The sequence below is a fragment of the Lepisosteus oculatus genome, chromosome 23 (genome assembly GCF_040954835.1).
Source record: "Lepisosteus oculatus isolate fLepOcu1 chromosome 23, fLepOcu1.hap2, whole genome shotgun sequence".
In the NCBI taxonomy this organism is placed as follows: Eukaryota; Metazoa; Chordata; class Actinopteri; order Semionotiformes; family Lepisosteidae; genus Lepisosteus; species Lepisosteus oculatus.
Window position 1 is genome coordinate 9,551,582 of NC_090718.1, and position 21,773 is coordinate 9,573,354.

At 34.5% G+C, this 21,773-nt stretch overlaps 1 protein-coding gene across 1 annotated transcript in view; it reads left to right on the forward strand.

The window, feature by feature from the left end:
- Window positions 1-1,708: 1,708 nt before the first annotated feature.
- LOC102684295 (neural cell adhesion molecule 1) overlaps window positions 1,709-21,773 on the forward strand; it is a 353,088-nt gene continuing 333,023 nt past the window's right edge. The window contains exon 1 of the mRNA XM_015337750.2: window positions 1,709-1,730. Within this exon, the coding sequence (XP_015193236.2) occupies window positions 1,727-1,730 (4 nt within the window). The 5' untranslated portion in view covers window positions 1,709-1,726. The remainder of the gene's footprint in view (window positions 1,731-21,773) is intronic.

Sequence of the window (21,773 nt, forward strand, 5' to 3'; positions counted from 1 at the left end):
TCACTACAGGTGCAATCCATCACTTTCTGCTGTCTTTCAGTACGTACAGCCCTTTTCAGGAAAAATAAAATGAAGCAGTTTTCTCCGTGATGTACTGTGATTCCAGGACAGGCTTAGTATCAAGTGGAGGTCAACTGTCTCCCCCTTCAGTCCTCAGCTCCTGTAACCCAGGTCCTTGTTTGGCTTAGAGAAACTAGTCTCCACTTATCCCTAGTCAGACACAGCACAAATCATGGGCATTACACAAGTCACAAAAGGTGTCATTAGATGGAAAAATGAAGAAGGAAAACATTACTTGACTGACAATCGCAAACATACTATAAGCATCAACAAAAAAAGATTCCTCCAAACTCTGCTGCTTCAGATAAAACTCTTGCTTTACAGGCTCATCTTTGAGTTGCATCCATGCTCCATTCTCTCTCTGGTGCACCACAGAACAGAGGCTCTGCTCTCTTTAAAAAGAGCTCAGGTTGACAGTTCACTGGAAGCCTCTGCTTCCTGGGTTTTTTAGAGCTGGCCAGGTTCTATTGCTCTCTGTGGAATGTGATACAGACAATCTCCAACTTACCCCCTCAATCTGCTACAGGGCAATAATATCTGTGCTGGAATGGCTGTCTACAACTCTAGTAGTGAATTTAAATCATGGGTAAATTGAAAGAAAAAAAATATAATTTTTTCATTCCAAAGGGACATGTTTTTTGTTTGTTTTTATGAACTGTGTGTGAACAGCTTTATGTAGTGCACTCTGTTTACTTGGCAACACTTTCTATCTCTTTGGAGACTTCCTACACTGCACAGGATAGCAAAGCATGTTTCAAGTTATACTGTACAGTATGATGGTGCAATAACACTGGCTTCAGCTGATTTAATAGCAGGACCTGTAAGTAAATGAAAAAATAATATATTGAGTAAAAAAGTAGAGGAAGAATAGTATAACATAATCTCAAATTAAACACCTGCCTGCAGGAGTTGTCTACTGTATGTTGGTTTATTACACTGCTGATTCATATTCAGGTCATACCTTGCCTTTTCCTCCTTCCTGCTTAAACACCCAGACTCAGTCACAGTTAAAATGTGATTTGCTTTTCCAAATAAAAAATCTGAATGTTTGAAAAATAAAATAAACCTTACTTTAATTGTAAAGCTGACTAAAACCCTAAATCAAGGGGCTGTCATACGAGTCATAAAACTGTGCAAGAAATAAAATTGAGGTGCAAACCAGTCTCTATTTAATAAAGTGTTCCGTGAAGAAAACATTTACAGGAAAAAATGGAAAACACAGTTTGAAAATAAAAAATCAAGCTGTGGTACAGCATTTAAACATGGTTAGATGATGCATACTGTATAACCTGTTCTAAATAAAGATTTTCTGTCACGCCATTAGTGCCAGATTAAATACCCTAGGCTCTGCCCCCAGTTTCTGTGCTGGACAAATAAGATGCTATCTGAACCAGAGGTGAGTCAGAATCTGTAAAATTACATCAACATTGTGGGACAGACAGGAGACCAGAAACATTAACCATTTTAAAGAATTATTGAGGATCTACAGAAACATTAAATAATAAATAAGAAATACTAAATAGAGCAGATCAAAAGAAATCATCTATTTAATAGCTTAAAGTAACAACAGTGATAATGAAGATGGGTGTACTACAAATTGTTCATTTCTTTATACTAGTTCCGGGTTGATGGATGACGATGGTGAACCTGGAGTCAATGACATGCAATGGGTGAGTAAACAATGCCCTTCAGCATTGAACCATCAAACATCCGTTATTTATTTAGGTGAAAGCAGTGGAAAGGCAGATTTTAAAATAGATTTATAGCTAGCAACACAATGAGACAGCAAAAATAAATCTGTTTTATTTTTTAGATACTGAAAGACGCAAGATCCATCTTTCAAACACCAAAGACATTTCCATTTTTTCATTTCTATACAGAATTAGGTCCTTGAACAATAAATTTCTTCTGTATGAGAAGATGTCTTTTATGTCACAAAATAAGCATATGCAAATGCGAAGTGTATTCACATATTAAGCAGCACTGATGAGGTGTTGTATTGTTTTTAGTTTTAAAGGGATATCCACTGGAGTATATCATAAAAATATTTAATTGCAGTGCCAATAGGTCTGATAATTCAGAAAAAAGTGTTACATTGTGTAAATGAAGTGTGATTATTCTGATTTGTTATGAATTTTCAGGAGTTTGGTTAATGCATGGAATATTTTACGGGAATAAATGGCTTAAAATTCCCATAAAATATTCCTTTTTAAAGTTAACATTTGAATTGGTCCTATTGTCAAATACAATTTGACAATAGTATTTTTTGTTTCCAGTCCATGCTGACTCAAACAGTGATCTTATGCCATTCTCAAAACATCTATTTAAGCTCTGAACAAAAAAACTAAGTTATTTTATTGATCAGTGTCTTTCAAGTGTTACAGTAGTTTTTATTGGTTGATCTAAGTATACTTGAGGAATATTTTAATATGGATTCTGAGATGGCAAAGAAAAGGTGCTCTGTATTCCTGAATTTGCAGCAGTATTGCTGCAGAATTGCTCCCAGAATGCTGCATTTCTTTGGTTGTTCTGTACTGGCTTTGTGAAATATGTGTTTGAATAATATTTTTGTCAAGTATAGACTGAATCTATGCAAATGCTTTGAATAGCCATGGCTTTCATAAAACCATAAGTATCAATATGTTTCAGCAAAGGAAAAAAAAAATGTTCCTTCCATGTATGCAAATAGATGAACACCACTGTCCCCTGATTACTGGTTCTGAAATCCCTTGCAGAGTATATACAGTACATAATCACAGTATGGAGGTAATGAAAAATACATAATGTCATGAAATATGCAATGGTTGGTTTGAACATGAACATTTGAGGAACCTTTTAAGATAGCAAATGTGTTACAAGTCATTAACTGTCATGTGTTAGGAACTCTTAGGAATATGAGATATATTAATTAAATGATTGCTTTTTAAATAAAACTGTTTCATTAAGATATTGAACCAGTGATAATATAGGAGAATATAATGTTATTTTTTCCTCTGAAATTCCACCAGTCAGGTGTCATCCAAATGGTTAAAAACATGTCGGCCTATCTACAGTAGCTCATTTTTAAGTTCTTATTTATTCATTCTGGAAAGAATTCAGAGTATCAGCTTCAATAAAATTTCTCTACATAAAAATGTCACCTGTTCTTAGTTTTAAATGCAGTTTCTAATTCTGTCCTCTGGTTTGTGGGTCACTACTGATTCTGAAGACGTCCACTGGACTGATTTTGTCAAAACCTTTGTAGGTTTTGAATAATTGAATCAGGTTCCCTAACAGCTGTTTAGATCTTTTAGTCTGTTACTGTACTGTAGGAAAATTTCTTTAAGCCTGGGAATGAATCTTGTTGCTCTTCAATGGACTAATTCCAGAGAAGCCATATCCTTTTTTATAATATGTACTGGACTACATTCCATGTTAAGTTCAGAATGCAGATAGTGCCATTAGAAAAATAAAATGGTCAGGTGTTTAACAATGGTTTGCATTAATTAAAGCTAAGACATAGCCCTGCCTTTTAAATCCAATGGTTAATTACAATTCACTAGGTCTTTATAAAAGTCTTGAATTGCAAAGTGCAAAACCAGTTAGTATGTGTGTCAATAGTATATAAGAAGAATATAATTAGGAAAGTAACCAGGCTTTTCTTATGTATCGACTTCTAGTTAAAACAAAGACCAATTTAGTCAGAACAGTGCAAAGATTTTAATCTCAGAGGCATTGCATGTGAACAAAATATTTAGAGTTGAGAGACATGAAGTCTGATACCTGATTTAAGCAGATCTCACTGGGGGCTGTTAAAAGCAGAGATTTACAGCTTTAACATTTATTGGCTTGTTTCAAAGGTGAGCCAAAGAATCTGGCTTTAGGCTCAATTGAAAAAGTCAGTATAATTATTTCATCTTTTTTTTTTTATCCTGCACAGCGCTTTTTTGATTACCTCTGAGGACTCGGCTTCACTACCTTCAAACACTGTAACATAATATTGGTGGAATATTTAAAAAGAAACTTTAAAAATGTGTGTTTTACATGGACGATCAAAAAATATACAGGAGATGAATCTCATAACCAGCTCAATAACATCCTGGTCCGATGTTAAAATGAAAATATATGTAGTTCAAGTAGGGAGCTGCGTCAGCATGCTTAGGCTGCAAAGAAACAAAGTAAGAGTTTATTCCACGCTGAAAAGAGAAGAAAAGAAACACAATTGTTCGGCTGTGGAGCCTTCCTACAATATGTATGCGTGTGTATTGAACACTACCATATCAGAATGAATAGTATTGTGACAAAAATAAAAAAAACTGCAGCAATAACCTATGGTATCAGTTCAAAAAGTTGTTTAATGGTCCTAAATGTAGATCAGGAAGAGCAGAAGTGGGCATAGAACAGATGTATGCAGTGCTTACATACATTAGATCAAGCCCCTTGAGATTCTGTTTTTACTTAAACTAATACACTGTTTTCTTGTACATGTTTTTGATCCATAACATAAAAGATCTCTGTTTTCAATCTGAGAATGAATGTTTTGTGGCAGACCTTATTAGAAATATACATTGCCCTCCAGATTTACCCAGAGTACCCAGAGGAAATAGGGGCATGAATAAATCTGGAGAAGAAGGAGTTACAGACTTAAAATTATTATAATGTTATACAGTAATCATGATAGCATTGCGCAGAACACAGCCATATTTGTCAGAAATAATTGATTTACAGGACTAGATTTATTCATTCAGATAAGTACTCCTTTCCTAACAAGACTATAGCAACATTCAAGTCTTTGTAAGCAGAATGGAAGCCTTCAGAACTACAGTATATACTTATTTTATATTTTTGTTAGTATATTTTAACATTACTGTACAGTATGTTAGTTTCCATAACTTTACAATTCTATAGCTTTACTTCTATAACTTTTTTTTTTCAAAAACCAGTGTGTCTATATTTTCTTGTTTCAACTCCCACCTTGTTATAAATTGATATAAGTGAGTGTTACAATATCCGTGTCTTTGAATTGCATCTCTCATTTCTTTAAGTCTGAGTGGGAAAATGTGCTAACTCACTGGCAATTTATCAGTTTAAAGCTGACCTAGCTAAAATCACCCAATACTGACATGGCACCTTCTATAACATGAGGCATTAATTTATCACATTAACTATTTAATTTAATCATCCGTTATTAATTCCTTATCATCTCTACAGGTATTTACTGTTGCAGTATTGAAATAACATTTTGTTTGGCATTATTTTCAGACTTTGTTGCAATATTCTTTTCTGTTTCTCTCTGAAACTCATTTTTTTTTTCAGCTGTGCCAGTACCCCAGTTCATCACTCAGAACCTGCTGCAGAATGTCACACAGAAAGCTAATATTTACAGTTTGGGTTGGGAAATTTGTCAGTTTCACCTTTTTACATGAACATTTTCAATTAAGTATGACAGGATTCTCCATATACACATACATATGAAGATAAGCAAAAAATAATTTATCACAGCAGGAAAAGTCAGAAAATGCAGATTTTGCAGGATGGATCTAAATTGAACAGCAATCTCTCACAGTGATATGAGCAAGGAGAGAAATACATTTAAATAATCCGAGCAAACAACTGTTCTATATTTTTAGGAGAAAGTTTAATTCAGCTCTTGTCTAAGAACATTGATCAAATGTTTGCTAGCAGAAGACTTACAAGCGTATAAAAACTTAACTCTGAGTAACTATGAAGTTTTTATTTAAGATTTCAAAATGTGACCAACATGGAGAAATACAGTACTTCATTCACTACATTTGCGACAATAAGAAACATTTTCATTTTTTTCCCATTATTCTTATTTGCAGTTTGCCAAAACTTTGTCAAAAGCAGCAGCAGAAAAATGCACTTTACTTTGCAGTTTTACAGTGGAGAGTGAGGACTGAATGTTTGAATGCAGGAGAAAAGTTAAAAAGCTGCTTTTGAACCAGACTTTATGAAGTCCATGCACTGAAGGTTGACTTGTGTAATCAGCTAACCTTTATGAATCACCTTAAGCAGCTTATATCATACTCTGTAAGCTTTATAAAAATACAAAAGACATATGTATAATGCAGTCAAAACCAGCTAGCTGAGAAGAAAATGGTTTACAGACCCCTTTTTGTTCAAAACTGCTGTTGAATGAAAGCGTCACTCTGAATTGTGGAAGGCTAATTTAAATTGTTAACTGTGTTGGAGTGCCATCTGCAATTAGAGATTGATTAAGCTTGAATATTACTGTTTTCGTTTTGGCAGTGTAACACGTAAAACGGCTTCAGGTATAATTGAGCCAATCTAAGTTCCCTTATCTAATTGCATCTGAAGAAATGAACTGATTATTTAGACATACTGTACAGCTTGGTTATCAGTTTGCAGCCCTTCAGATACCAAGAGAGAAGGCAGGAATCTACTGATATGGACAGTGGTTTGCTAATATAATGGATTCTCTGAAACCCTCTCAGTTTTAAGGAAGGAATGGACAATTTAAGTGATTGTACAATAATCATCACAGTGGCAGTGACACAAACACAGTAACAAACATTTTAACTGTGTGTGTCCCTGATGACTTAATTCACTGCAAAATAAGATTGGTGAACTTGCCTTGTCAAAAACTGGATATCTAGTATTTGTATAATCTGGCACCCTGGCTAAATTTCCCATTAGCCTTTACCAATTATGGCCACCTAATAAACCTCATCTATGAACTGGCTTCATTACTGTGTTCTCCTCCCCACTGATAGCTGGTGTGTGGTGTGCATACTGGCGCACTATGGCTGCTGTCGCATCATCCAGGTGGATGCTGCACATTGGTGGTGGTGGAGGGGAGTCCCCATTACCTGTAAAGCGCTTTGAGTGGAGTGTCCAGAAAAGCTCTACGTATATACAGATCGTGTAAGAAATAATCATAATTATCATCAAAGAACTGTTGTTTTTCTCTTGCAAAAGTCAAAACAAATAGTCTAATCTTATTGCGAGTGTTGGTGAGTTAGCCGAGATGTGGTAGTTCAAGCAGTACATTATAGAGGTTTAAATTATTTACCTTTTTTTGTGCCTTGGCATTACGGGGTTTTCATAACCGCAAGAATAATATGAAATGAACTTCATAGAAAGACATGGAAGGAGTCTCAATGTTTTGTTCTCAGCCGGCTCAAAGCATGCAATATGAAGTTCAGGAAAAATCTAAATGCACCTAACAGTTTTTTACTCAAAATAATAGGTAAATAAGTACTTCTTACTGAGACCCTGCTTTGAAAAAATACATTCAGTATAAAAACAGAATTACACTGGATTCTAAGTGAGCATCATAACTTCTATTTGTATGTATTTTGGGGGGATTTTTTGTTTTATTGATCTTTATTTTCAGGACATGCCTGACCTTAATTTGCTCCAGAACCGATTATGGAATGCGTCAATAGGAAAAGCAGAATAAATCTCTGGATATGTTTTAAATTGCCTTTTCTGAAGGTCTTTTCCTGAAAATATCAGCTGTTTTCATAACAAACACCAATCCAGATGGATGCAAATAGTTGTTTTGCACACAGCTGTGAAGAGATTATTTTAATTTAGTTCATTTTACTGTATGAGTGGGTGATTTTCTTTAATTTCTGGCACATTAGAGAACAATGCAAAGACAGATAAACATTCTGGAGTCATGGATACTTTTACCTAACTTCAGATTTATAAAGCGTATTTTAATTTGTTTCAGTAGTCTCATTTCGAAGTTATATTGTAGTGAAAAAAAAGAGAACAGATGGTCTACAGAATGGGTCAAAAGTATGAAGGCTTGTATATGAAGTAAAGAAACTACCAGCACAATAGCCTAAAGATTTCTTCATAATTATGGTTACATGATGGAGTAGAGCAACAGGACATCAGGGTCTTTAAACAATGATCTCTCCACCCCAATGCTTAGATTTCCCTTCAAAATATTTGGGATGAGCTTGATAGAAATTTTGGATGATTCTAGTCCTATGAGAATATATTATTGTGCTTAGAAATCCTTGCATTTTGAAAAGTTTGAAAATCTTATTAAAGAAATGTCTAAGTTTTAAATTTAACTGTTATCTTATTGATCAATTGGAAGGCAACTGAATTGCATGCAGTTGTTTTGAATATGCAGATATAATGTACGTTTGCTCTAGTTTGGGATACAGTATTTACAGTATTGTTTCTCATTTCTGAATATTCTTAACCCACATTGTGAGATTGCATCTTGCTGACAGTAACACAAAATTACAAAGACCGAAAGAATCAGCTGCAGAAAGGATACCGAAATTCACAATCTTGTTTAATAATGTTTCTTTTATACACTGCAAATGAAACAAGTATTACATCTGAAATACTCTGTACAGAAACACAAAATTGTGTTCCCATAGAAACAAGATCTTCTTAGTGTCCATTTTTTAAATTTATCCATGTAATTCATGCATTGCAGTACCATTATCGCAGCATATTTTCATGTCCCATCACTTATTCATGTTTCTGCAGTAAACAAGAACATTAACATTGCAAACTGGGAGGAAATTGAAATGGCATCCCTATGGCAACCATATACACCTTACAGAGCTCATTTACAAACTAAGATGTGAAGCAATGACATTAAAAATCAATCAGAAATAAGGCAAGTTAAAGAATATATAACATGTCATTGTATTTTTTGCATACATTCCACTCAGTCATTCACTTATAAACAGTATGAGCTGTGACAAAATGTGGGGGAGGGTGATATATTTTGGGCCAAGAGTTTTAAGAAACCTCTACTCACTATTAGCCTGCAAACTAAGGACCTTTCAGGTAGGCAAAGAGAAACATAATTACCTTGTTTCCTGTGTGATGACACTCAGCTGTTTGTGATTTGTTTGCCTCTCAGAGTATAAAGCAGAGTGGCAAAGCCCAGCTCTTTGTCATTTGCTAGAAGTAGCTATGGAATAGAGGGGTCTTGTTTGTACAAGAGAAACCATAGGAAGAATCTAGCCAACCTGTTAAATACTATACTGTACCTTCAGATCTTGTGCTGTATGTGTAGCTACAGTAGGACTCCAAAAGTGGAGCTAGGTTTTCCTTTTTGGTTTGGGTCTGGCAGTAGGCTGAAACCCTGCATGTTCTGGAAGTGCTTATAGAAATTAAGAAATTAATTTTTCATTATACAGATGGAAGAACTCAGTGGTGACTTGGCACCCTCCAAATTGTAGGGTTTATTTAAGGACATAAAAGATTATTAGTGAGAGGAAGACATCTGACTCCCTTTAGCTTGTGTGGTACAGTAGTTAATAGCTAATTGATTCAGAGACCTTGCTTCTTGAAAGAAGCAAGGTGTGATTGGGCAAACTTTTCCTTGTTTAAGTTTTCCAAAGTAGAAAAGTTTCTCCTATGCTCAGTTATTCCATACATAGATATTGGCTTATTTCTTTTTAAAATGGATTTGAACAAAAATACAAAATACAAAAAGCAGAACATTGATATAGGAATCCTTTCGAGCCAGGATAAGATATCTGTCACGAAAGTTGTTTTTCAAGTCTTTTTTTTTTACACCACTATTGAGCAACTTTGTTTTTTCTTTCTGGTTTTGATTGAAGTTGGGAAATGTATGCTGAGTATTATAAATGATAATAGCTGTATGAATGATCTATAAATGGAAAAGAACATTTATTTTGGATCCAGTAGTGGACAACTTGTTTGTTTTTGCACTGATGCTAAAGTAATACCATTGCAGTAACCATTTCTTATCTCTTTAGATTTGAATTTATAATTTCAGAAAGAACACAATTTGAATACAGACGATTAGGGGAGGAATAAGCATTTCTTTTCAAGCAGATTGATCCATTATTTGAAGACTTTACCAAATGCACTGTAGCATTCTTTAACTTGCAAAAGTAGGTTCTGTTTAAATGTTGCTTTTAAAGTTTTTTATATCCATTCTGTAAAGAAAGGAAGAATCTTAAGATAATCTAGGCAGTAGCATAGAGTAGTGGTTTCTCCTCCAGACTCATGACTGGTACACTGTGGTTGCTCTATCAGTGGATTTCCAGACTCACTGTAAGTCGGAATTTATTCTCAAATGATGTAATAAAAAATAATAACTTAGTCTGTAACCCATTTAATTAGGTTGGACAAAGAAATATTATCAGTGGCACATAAGCTTAATAAGTATTTTTTCAGCTGTGGATCTATGTCTGTATGCATTGCTAAATTGGCTTTTACATGTTTGCTATTCAACAGACTAAGGCGCAAGGAACAGTAGTGAAGGGAACTTGCAAATTACATAAACTGTTCCAATTTGAGAGTTTATTCCCTTTTTCTTCCCTAGTCAAAAATAAACATGTTTATTCACTTTGTAGGAGTGCACTGACATAAGTAGTCCATTGCCATTCTTCAAAGCACACAGTTTTTTTTTACTATGCGTGTATAAAATAAATTAGCAAAGTTAATTAATTACAGGGTGGTGTTCAGTAAAAATGAGTTAAATTAAAAATGCAAAAGCTTGCCACAGAATTTATTTTCCCGACTGTAACAATAACAATAGAAAGACTATAGGAACATTTGAATTCTGATGATAATCTGTGGTTCAGAAAAGTGCTAATAGTAGCCTACTAGTTTTGGACAGAACATTCTCCACAAATGCTAAAATAAAAGGCATTTCCAGTGCCAAAACACTTAATTGAGGACAGACCTTAGCATATGTGTAAACCAAAGACACAATCATTGCAGGTGTGTGTAATTTCATTATTGTAATGTGATTTTGCAATTTAAGCTTAGAAAGTGTTAACTATATTGCATTACTTATTCTTAAAATGGTGTGCAGTGTCTCCCAGCCTTCAGTAGTTTAAAGCTACTGTATAATCTTAAAGCAAACATTGCATGGGTTGATAATATTTATTGTATTAGAATTTTCGAAGATCAAGACTGCCTCGGCACATGTTATTCTGGTTGGATCTTGTGGGTTAGCAAGTGAATGACTTAAGGGGGTTAAAAAAAACAAGATAGGAGAAATAATTACAGAGATGCTGTCTAAACTGCAAAGAAATGTGGGGAAGGTCAAATTGGAGATTTTGAATATGCAGATATATTTCTGCATTTTGTTGTCTTCAACATGCCAGCCTGAAGGGTAGCAGTCAGTGACCACTCCTCCTAGAAGGATAAACTCTACACTTCTCAGTGTTAGGGGTTTTTCACTTTTCAAACCCGAGTGTGCACACATAAAACACATTGACGTTTACGTGCATGATCTCATGTAATCACATCACCACGCAGTGAAGTTAGGTTTTCATATGCTGTATTTTTGAGCTCGAAAGATTGTTGTGAAGAAGGAATAATTTGTTTCAAAATGTTTACCGTCAGCGTAAAAGTCAGCGTGATTTATTTGCTGATATAGAGCTGGGAATAGTTTATTATAAAGTACTTAACTCGTTCAAAAGCCCTTAATTTAGCAAATTTCTCATCATACTGTGAACAGATTATAAATAGAGGCCTATTTAGACAATATATTGTAATAAAACCACATTTGACAGATTGTAAACATGAAGTTCATACATTTCTACAGCAGTGCAACTAAATGCAACTGCTGTACTCCGATTCTGATATCTTTCAAATATGTGGATTTGAGCCCAGTTCATCAGCATCAGGTGAATAGTACACAGTCCTTTTTTTCCAATTCAAACTATCAGACTTCCAGTAAAGGAACCCTGTGTCAAACAATGCGTTTTTCTTTCAGGTCTCTTCATGGACACAGAGCTTTGGAGGAAGCATAAAATGCTAATTATTTTCAGATTTTCAATACATTTTAATGAATTTTCTGTAGATTTGTTATTACTGGTCAGATATTTACTTTAGTTCATAGCATCTTGCAGAAATCAGGCGGTGCTGTGCTTCACACCAGCCTCCACCATTTCTTTATCAGCATTCATATCCTGTTTGCTTTATCATGTTTGGAAAGCAATTTTTAATGATAAAGAAATGTAGAATTTTCTGAAGCCTGAAAGGGCCCAATCGTATAACTGCTGGCTGCAGTTTTTAATTTATCCTCAACTTGATGCCACTCACAGGAATCTGTAAACAGTATTTTAACTTCATGCCAGAACAATTTTTCCTTTCTCTCTTTATATAATTTAGAACATTATACAAAAGTTGGAGAACTATTTTTAAAGTCATATTAATAAAAATTTGAGTTGTTTTTGAGAACGCAACACTGTTTATACAGTAGGTAAATATCCTGTGATATCAGACTATACAGGTAGGATATACTACCTGAAATCGGGACTCCCAAGCTTAATAATAATTAATATTTGTTAATGAAATGTTTAACTTTATTTCAAGTTTTATGTGCAAGGTAGCCTTTGAGATTTACATAACATGGTCTATCAGGAAGATCTGTTTCCTTTTAATTGAAGGGTCCCGACAAGTTTGTTTTTTATGTTCTCCGTTGCCCAGGTGTTACAGTATCTGCCACATTTACTTCCAAATTTACTTGTGTTTTGTCTTCAGATGAACTTTTCCAAGAAGGCTGGCGTTTTTATCTGAACATATAAATGTTTGAGAAAACATGTTGTCTGCAGTACCTATTTGTAATTTAACTGCTATCATGCTTTCTAATACTTATCTCAAGTTATTGTTTTAACTCTTTTAAATGAGTCTGCGGTTTGAAGTATATTTATCTTCATGAGATTAAAAGTGATAGATTTTTCACTGAGCCATGTTATTTGAGTTAATACTGCCAGGTATTGAAAGTATATGGTGGTGCTTGTCATGTGAATTTGGTAGTTTATTCTATAAGGTAGCAAGCAAGTGACACAACTCATGATTCCAACAAAGTCACAAATCTGCATGTGGTGTAACCATAATCTTTTCAGTTCAATATATTTCTGTGCCTTTCACCTCATTTGTATTTTGTCATCACTCATCCCCATTTATGGTAGTGAGGAAATCATAATGAGTGTTATAAGCACGTGTGTTTCATTGTTTTTAGTGTGATTTAAGACTGTTACTTTATCTTCCAGACAAGGTACAATATAAGGCTTTGAGAGTCAGCAGTAATGAGCAGTTCAATTAAAACTGCAGTCATTTAGATCACAATTAAGACTTTACCTCTGCTGATCTTTGTCTGACTAATGACATGCCTAACCATCTCTAGGACAAAACAAATTCAGAACAGCTAAGCAAAAATTAAATCTGCTGTGTACTTGATGCCCTAAAACATAACATCATACAAACATACATTATACACTTACTGTTCGGTTGAAACATTCCTCTTTTGCACGGACGTTGTGTGGATGTCATTTATGTTGTAAATGCCTGTACAGTACTGAACTGTAAATGTTGTTAATGAATAGCATTTCAAAGCCATACTAACAAACTTGAGAAGAAAAAAAAATAGACTTTCTTTATGGCCTATAGTTATGGATTGCTATTACATGCCCATGCAAATTCTTTTCATCACACTAAATTTGGTGCACTTTTTGAAAAGCTACAATTATTTTAAAATGTCAGATTTATCATAAAATTTGCATTTGATAACTCTGGAGCCTCTTTTATAAATGGTAATTTAAATATACATTCAGCTCAAGGGCCTACTGGCAGGTAGTCATGTGTGCAAAGATCAGGATTGAATTTCACTCGTTTGAATCTCTTGTCCCTGACTGTTTGTATTACTACTCTGCCACAAAACAAAGGTGACCAATCTCCTCAACATGAAGTGAATTAAAATCCTGAATGCTGTGGCCATTTTTCTGTTTGTGTTTCTATCCAGTTCTAAAATCTAAAAAAGTTTTAATTTCTTTAAAAAATTAACCATAGCCCATGGTTATGTTAGTAAATACTGTCAAGCCACTACAGTTCAGACATTTCATAAAATACACTACTAAGAAATGCAGGCTTTAATCCATTGGATTTGTAAACAGGTTTCCTGATTTTTTTAAAAAACAATACTGTCAATATATTGTCAATACAATACTTTTAACAATCATTGAGAAACCTGAAGAGGTATGAGACTTTAAGAGTTGTGAAACAGTATATTCCATAGTAATTCAGAATTTTTACTCACTGCCGATTGTACTTTACAAAAGGTATAGCTTTTTGTGCAGATTCTTTGGCCGAGTTTGTTGTGTACATTTCTGTTATATTTTTTTCAAAATCTCTGTTTAACAACAACATATTCCTTTTGACTGTGTTTCAGACTGTCTAAATGCTGCAGTAAAATAGCCTTTGTTTAGTAAAAAGGCCTCAAAGTTGGGCCTGCTGGTCACATCATTCTTTGTTTCTATGGCTACAGAGGGCTCGTGCAGACAAGTCTTGTGTGATTTCCATCAGTAACATTGTATTGAACAGTGTTATTATGATTGATTTGTGACCTCTAGGGATTAAAACATTCGTCTCGGAGAACTGCAGTTTTCTGTATGAGGAATTATTCAACTGATCATATTCTGCAGTGTCTTTTGGAGGAATGGAGGAATTTTTGCATCAGCCAAAACATTTAGAAATTATAGCAGGAATGTCCAGTTATACACAACTCAGTGTATGTAATCTCTGTGCTACGTTGGGCAAACTAATTGGTATACATTTTAAGTCAGATCCTGTGCTTGTTGAATGATGATTATTCTGTTAATTTTACTTTAATCCTTAAGAAAAGTCTGCTTTTTGCTGGCTTAACAGCAGTATAAAAACAAAACAATTCTATGCTCTGGATAAGCCCAGGCATTGTGCCAGATAAATACTAGATACTCAGATTTCAGTATATTGCAGATTTAGAATATGCTGTAAAACAGCTAGAATCAACAAGGCATATCATAAAATGAATCAGTCTTGGGAAGGGATTTCCATCGTTACTAGAAATACAATTGTTTCTAATAGTAACAATCATATGAATAAGATATAGGACATATCCTATCCTAGTCCTATATTTGTAGGCATGTAATACTAGTGTAAAGCACACAGGCTTTGGATAAAAAGTACGACTCTGTCGGTGCTGCAGTCCTGAATGCAGTGTTGATGTTGGTTTTTATTTGTTGATATGTTTAAAATCAATAAAAATGTTGACTCAGAAGAAAAAGAAATGACAAAAGTACATGTACTCTGTACACTAAAACATGGGAGGCTCTCAGAAATGAGTATTAATATACAGTATGCGTATATATTAATTGGTGTATATATGCACGCATTAGTAGATATATGTGATAATGTACAGTATATTCAAAATTAATCTTCTCTTGTTTTATGTGTGTTTGCCAACCAAGGCACATGCTGCCAGTGAAAGTATGTCGCTCTGTGGTCCTTTACTCCCCTCACTGAGCCGGTTGAAGAAATCTGAATTTCAGAGCAAGAATTTCCCATGGCCACAGCATACAGTGGGTTTGAAACATAGAGTTGAGCCCTTCAAATGCCAGTCTTACTAGAAGAGCTCAACCTAATGTTCTCTCAGATCCGGAGGTAAATGTCTGGTGCACACCAGGAAAAATTAGTCTGTTTTTTTTTTTTAGATCACCGATGCCAAAAGGAAAGAACAGCAAAACAAATAAGGTTCCCTCTGCAGGAGGGAGGTGTGCATGTGTCTTTGTGAAGACTGGCTGCCTTCCTTGCTTGCTTGAATGATTAATTTTTAATTAATTCTGTTGTGTATAATATAGAAAGAATGCCTAGTTTTCCCACAGTTGGAGATCTGGCCACAGTTTTTTTTTTCCTGTTGTGAATGTTAAAATTAGCAGCTGACGTTTTCCAATGGTGTAAACAACAGTTTCATATCACCAATAAGACATACAGTACAGAATATCTCCATGCATTTAACAGTCATGCAACAATAAGCTTACGTCACTTGGTCTAGTATATTTATAGAAAAGCAGATTAATGGATCAGTTGTTTAGATGATAAAGTAGTGTTATATAATGAATCTTTTTTCTGTATCCAATCAATAGCTTAGTGCCTTTTACCAATTATGTAAAACAATGTTTTGCTCATGTCCCAAGCTTCATTATAAGATTTTTCTCTGACTTACATTTACAACAGTAGAAATACAGTATACATTTAGATAAGCTGCTTGCCCAATTCCCATTTTGAGTTCTAAAGATTTTTGTTCTCCTTTTGATTAATACACATGTGTATAACCACATCTTAAGAGACGTATCATCTGTCTATATATTACACATACTGTTCATTTATATAACATCACACCCTTCATGAACGCATGTATATCTGGCACATTATCATTGATGCAGCATGGAGCCAACTAGTGTTTAGGGTCTTCCATCATCAGACATCCTCGCCTAGGTGACCCAGTTAAGGCTGTTCAGACCTAACAATACAACAGTTTGTGAGTTTACTGACAAGGCATATCCAGAAGAATTCAGGTCCAAGTACAGGAAATAAGATTTTCAGTGCCCATGAAGTATCCAGAACATCACCAACCATTTGCATGTGCAATAAAAAACAATCTGATGTCAGAGTGTGAAGATGAGTAGACAGCTGAATGCAAGTTATACAAGATCCAGAAATTCAGATTATTGCTAATCAGATTTTGACTGCACCATTTACATGAAATTGATTAATAAGATCAACATTAAGGAAATTATCCTAAATAAAAAATCATTGTATTTTTATGCATCTTGTCAATCACTATGATACACCCAGGGGTTAGTGTACCAGAAAAAGCGATCTTACAATGAATCTACTGTAGATAAACACAAACGCAAATGCACCCATCAGGTTCAAACCAGTGCTCTTCATTTTCAGAGCAGAAAAGACTCAAAACCAAACACCACACAAAAGGAAAACCTAATCCTTTCTTTAAGATTCTTCAGTCCCGCTTTAACACTAACCAGGCAGCTAAGCGGTTTTCAGAACAATGCCACTTAATGAAACTCCCATAAAATTCACACTTCAAGTCTTCAGCCTCGGTCATTGCTCAGACTGCCAGTGGATTTGCCCTCTGTCCTCAGATGGAATCATCCAAAAGCCTCCACTTCCTATTTGTATCAATGTCAGATGATCAATTATCTCCCGACTGGTCAGGTATATAAAGATGGCACATCATTCCCCACTGCATTCTGGGGAATGTGGATTAGACAAGGATCTCCATCACAACCTGCTTCCCTCTTACTGTGTACATGGTACTGTAAGTATTATTGTTCCTGACAAAAAACAACCTTTACTGTATATCAGTATTATTTCTGGTAGTAATTATTTATGCCTCCTCTTCACTCTACTTTCAAACTTTTTCTCTAGAAAACAATGTGCAATGTAGTCTAAAGATCGGACATTTTTGTGTTTTGAAATATAGACTGAAAAATCACATTTTCTTAAAGTGAAAACCCAAGTGCATTATTTAAGATTAGAGCAGTGGAGTAAGACGATGTCTGTGGAATGATACAGAAAGACCATTTATTTAATTAAAAATACATATATACTTTTCTCTTTGTGTGGCATGTTTAGAGAATATGCAATGTGGAGTCTTAGACAATTTTAACATGACTCTTGCCTCAGGGCACCATGGGTGTTGTCAAGTATTGTAATTTATTTTTCTGAGAAAACAGAAGAAAAAGGTTGCGTTAAAAAATAAACACATTTAGTGACAGGTTAGAGGTTGTATAGATACTGTACCCTGTCTAATCTTTGAAAATGAAAGGTCTTGCCCTGCTATTTGATATAATTCATGTGCCTCATTCACAAGTTCTAATATAAGCAGAAGTCTGTCAAAGATGACCGGAATGTCATGAAATGCTATATTCACAGTGGAGTTACAAAACAAAAACAAAAAACTCATCTTAAAGCTTTACACACCTTTACATGCACACATTTAAGTTGGAAGAAGTGCTAGATAGGCTAAAAGCATGCTAATGTATTCAAATAATGTAGAAAGAAGTAATGAAGATAATGATATTCACACTGTGTTCAAAAAACCTTTCAACCTTAAGGCACATCTAAATTAGTAGCACGTCTTCACTGCTGCAGAGCAGGTGTAATGAGCTGAGATTCTTCTCAGAAAAGGATACTGTGCAACAAGAGTGGCTTATCTCAACATGCAGGCACTCCTTGCACACAGGGAAAGACGCTGTTTTCAAAGGCAAGAGAAACAAGAAAGGTCTAGAGCCCACAGGATACCGATACCCATAACTTAAGGGGCAAGCCAAACAGTTCTCAGAATGTCAGAGGTTAAATTCCCCTGTACATGTACATGTAGATACAGATTGAGCACAAGCATAGTCCTAGCACCATAGTGGACAACCACCTGGTCCACCAACAACTCCGCTTTACAGCCTTTAAAGTTCTGCCTTCTCTGCTTTTGCTGTATGCAGGGTTCTGACATTTCTTATAATTCAATTTTCTGATCTCCAGTTGCTTCCACATGCTGTCTCTTCAACACTTCTCCACATATTCCCAACCTCTGTCCCACCCTTGATAATCAGTGCTGCCAATGTACAAACGTCACACCCAGTAACACTGCTTATCTACAGGTATACTATAGAGAATGTATTTTACTTAATCCTGTGTTTAAGTTACAGGTAAATAATTTCCTTTGCACACCGAATGCAAATTGACTTGTGGTTGTTACACCCACCTAATGGGATACCACTTACACTTGTCTTTTTTAGACATCTTTGTAAATGAGACCAAAGTGTGTTTAACATAGCATAAATGCATAGTAGAGGTTGATACATCCTAGTGTGCTTAATGACCCATATCCTTGACAATTATATGAAAATGAACTCGAATGTTATTGCAATTTAGCTGCTTTTTGGTACAGAAGCTTTATAATGTGTGCACAGTTTTACCAATGAACTTTTTTTAAATTGCTCAGCTTTGTTTTTTTCAATTTTCTTTGTGTCTTATTCCATTATGTTCTTGATATTGATTCATGTACAAAAAACTTCAGCCATATACTGTATATTGTTGTACAATTCAGCCTTGTACTAGAAAAGTCCATCTTAGCAAGATTTGCTTATTATTTGGCATGTCCTGTGAAACCTCAAGACCATAAAGTAGTATCATACTTGGCCTATTTCATAGTATGCTGTGTTGTTGGAAAGAATGTTATAGTAAACAGCCACACAACAGTCGTGATAGCTGGTCCTTATGCACTAGAGAATTCACACACAACTGAAAATCCCATTGAAATGGTGTTGTAACGTCTTGTTGACATAATCATAGCTGAAAGCCGACTGTCCTAATTTTAAATGTATTTTGTTCTTCTTTCTAAAGCATTTAAAAATATAATGAAGAAGAGATCCAAACACTTTAATCTGCTGGATTTTGAAATGTGCTTAAAGATTTACCTTAGGCTGATTTAGGTCATTTTGTATTTTTCAGTCCTCCAGCAATAAGCAAGTATAGCATGTGGAACTTCCAGAGGTCTTAGCTTGTTTTATTCATCATTTTATCTGCAGAGAATAGCTAACTCACAATATTTAGACCATTATTCAATAGGAAGAATTAATTTAGATCTGTCTTTGAACAAAGAAATAATGGGGATAAAAGTATTCTTAAGAAGTGTAATGTTAGCTTGCATAAAACATACAATTTATTAGTGATATGAACAGTGAAACAATAAATATAGTGTTTAGTTTTTGCTTGATGCTTTGTGAACATCAGAGATGTGATCTCTACAACTATAATTTGCCAAATCAAATTGGCACAGAAAGGCTTGCCTTTTTTGTTTCCCAAGGACCTCGACAATTTTTTAATTAAGGAGTACTTTTTAAAAAACAACTTGCAGACAAAAAAAAAATTGCAAGGCCTGGGTTTTTGTTTAAAGCCTTTTATGAGACCAAAATAAATTCCCACTCTTCATTATACACTTCAGGGACTGTACACATATAGATAATAAATTGACCTGATTTGATGTCTTTTAATGGGTTTTAGAGAATTTCTGTGTACCAGTGTGTGCTCTAATTAAGAGTCCTTTTATCTGCTTGTACACATAAAAAGAATGCTTAAGGTGAAGATTGCTTCAAGTGAACTGCAGTGTCAGGATAACTCACAGATGTAGATGTTGATATTAAGCAGCAGTCCCAAAGCAGCCTCTGCTTTGTCTATCAAATATTTGCTATTCTGTCTTGGTTTATTATTTGTATTGTTTGTATATATTATTTATTTGAAAGATATAGACATCAAAAGCGATATTTTACTGTACATCTTTACATATACATTTTAATTTCACTGTAGGCAGTTAAGGTCTTGTGCCTGTTAAATATTAGAAGATCAGACTATATGAGGCAATAAGTCATACGCTCTGTTAACAAACAATTGTGCTAACAATTTTTTCAAGGATTGCAGAAACTACTAACATCTGCTGTACAGTACAATGCTTAAATATAAAATAGCTACAAACAAAAGAGGGGTAAGGTCTAGATAGTATGTGTTTGTTAAACAGGTTCAAAATATATATGATAAAAAATGCATGAATTCCATGTACTGGAGCATAGTATCTCTGTTTCAGTCTCAAAATCTCTATCCTTTAAAAACACATTAGTGTTAAACACAAAAGGTAATACCGTATATTGCAAGTGAAATGGTATCTTTCTAAAAGAAAATCATATTAGGCTATGATGTGATATACCAAATTTTACAAATTATCCATTGACTTTGAACAGTGTAATTTTATTTGTTTTTGTCATTAGGAAACAGATGTTATAGCCACTCAAGCCAAATTCTCCAGCTGTTAATTTCCATTGATTTTTACTGTCACAATCCTTATACTGTAACTTTCTGACTTCCCAGTGTAAGGCCTTTATTTAGTTGTGAGGTATTGGATTTTTTATTTGATACACATAATTTGAAGATAATGTAATAGTAAAAATCACTACTGTCTCAAAGTCCAGAAACAAGATATATAGACCCCATGCAAAAAAATACATTTACATGTTAAAATTAAAAGAAATTAATATCCACGCAGAGTTGGTACCTGGGTAGTTCTTTTAGTAAATGGTAGTCTTAAATGATATCTTTTTAACAAGCATTTCATGAGGCATATGATTGGAAATGAAGGTTGAATGTTAGAATTCCTGTTATGTGAGATATGGATGTGTAAAATCTGAAAAAAACATTCCAGAAGTTCAAGTGGCCCATGCTATGAGACCAGTCGTGAACTGATGGAGAAGACTCACTATTATATAGTCCTGTGAAGCAGCTTGTTTCTAACATTTTTTGTACATTTTACTGAGGATAAGGGAGGCTGTGCAAGTGCTCTAGAAATGTATTGATCTTTACAATTTTCTTTAAATGTGCAAAAACACTAAACACTTCTCAGGGATAAATGTGAGAAGTTCATTAAAGCTCTTTTTGGCTTAATAATTATTGCACATAAAAAGAAGGAGCAGCCTGTAGAAATTGTGCTGTTGTAAACAGATATTCACTCGAGTTTAGAAAGAGAAAGATCTGCTCATTTTTTAACCATGACAGATGTTTCTAGCTAATGTTAAAGCTTCCAAGCTATATTTTTAGCGGCACTGACATACTGTCTGCTGGCAGTAATTACCAAGCGTAATAAAGTAAAAGACTTCTAGTGATTAAGGAGATGTGCCAATAACAAATTTGTTTCAGTCCTGTATTTTTATTCTTAATCTTATATTATGTAAAAGGGTGAAGAATACATACTGTATTACAATTTAATTTACAAAAATACATTTTATTATCAGATTGCGGTAGAAATGATATTTTATGACTTATATGAAGAAGCCTAAAAATCCTGTTGTAGATTGAATTCCTGGGCGGCAATGCAGTGCTGTTTGGGGAATGAACCC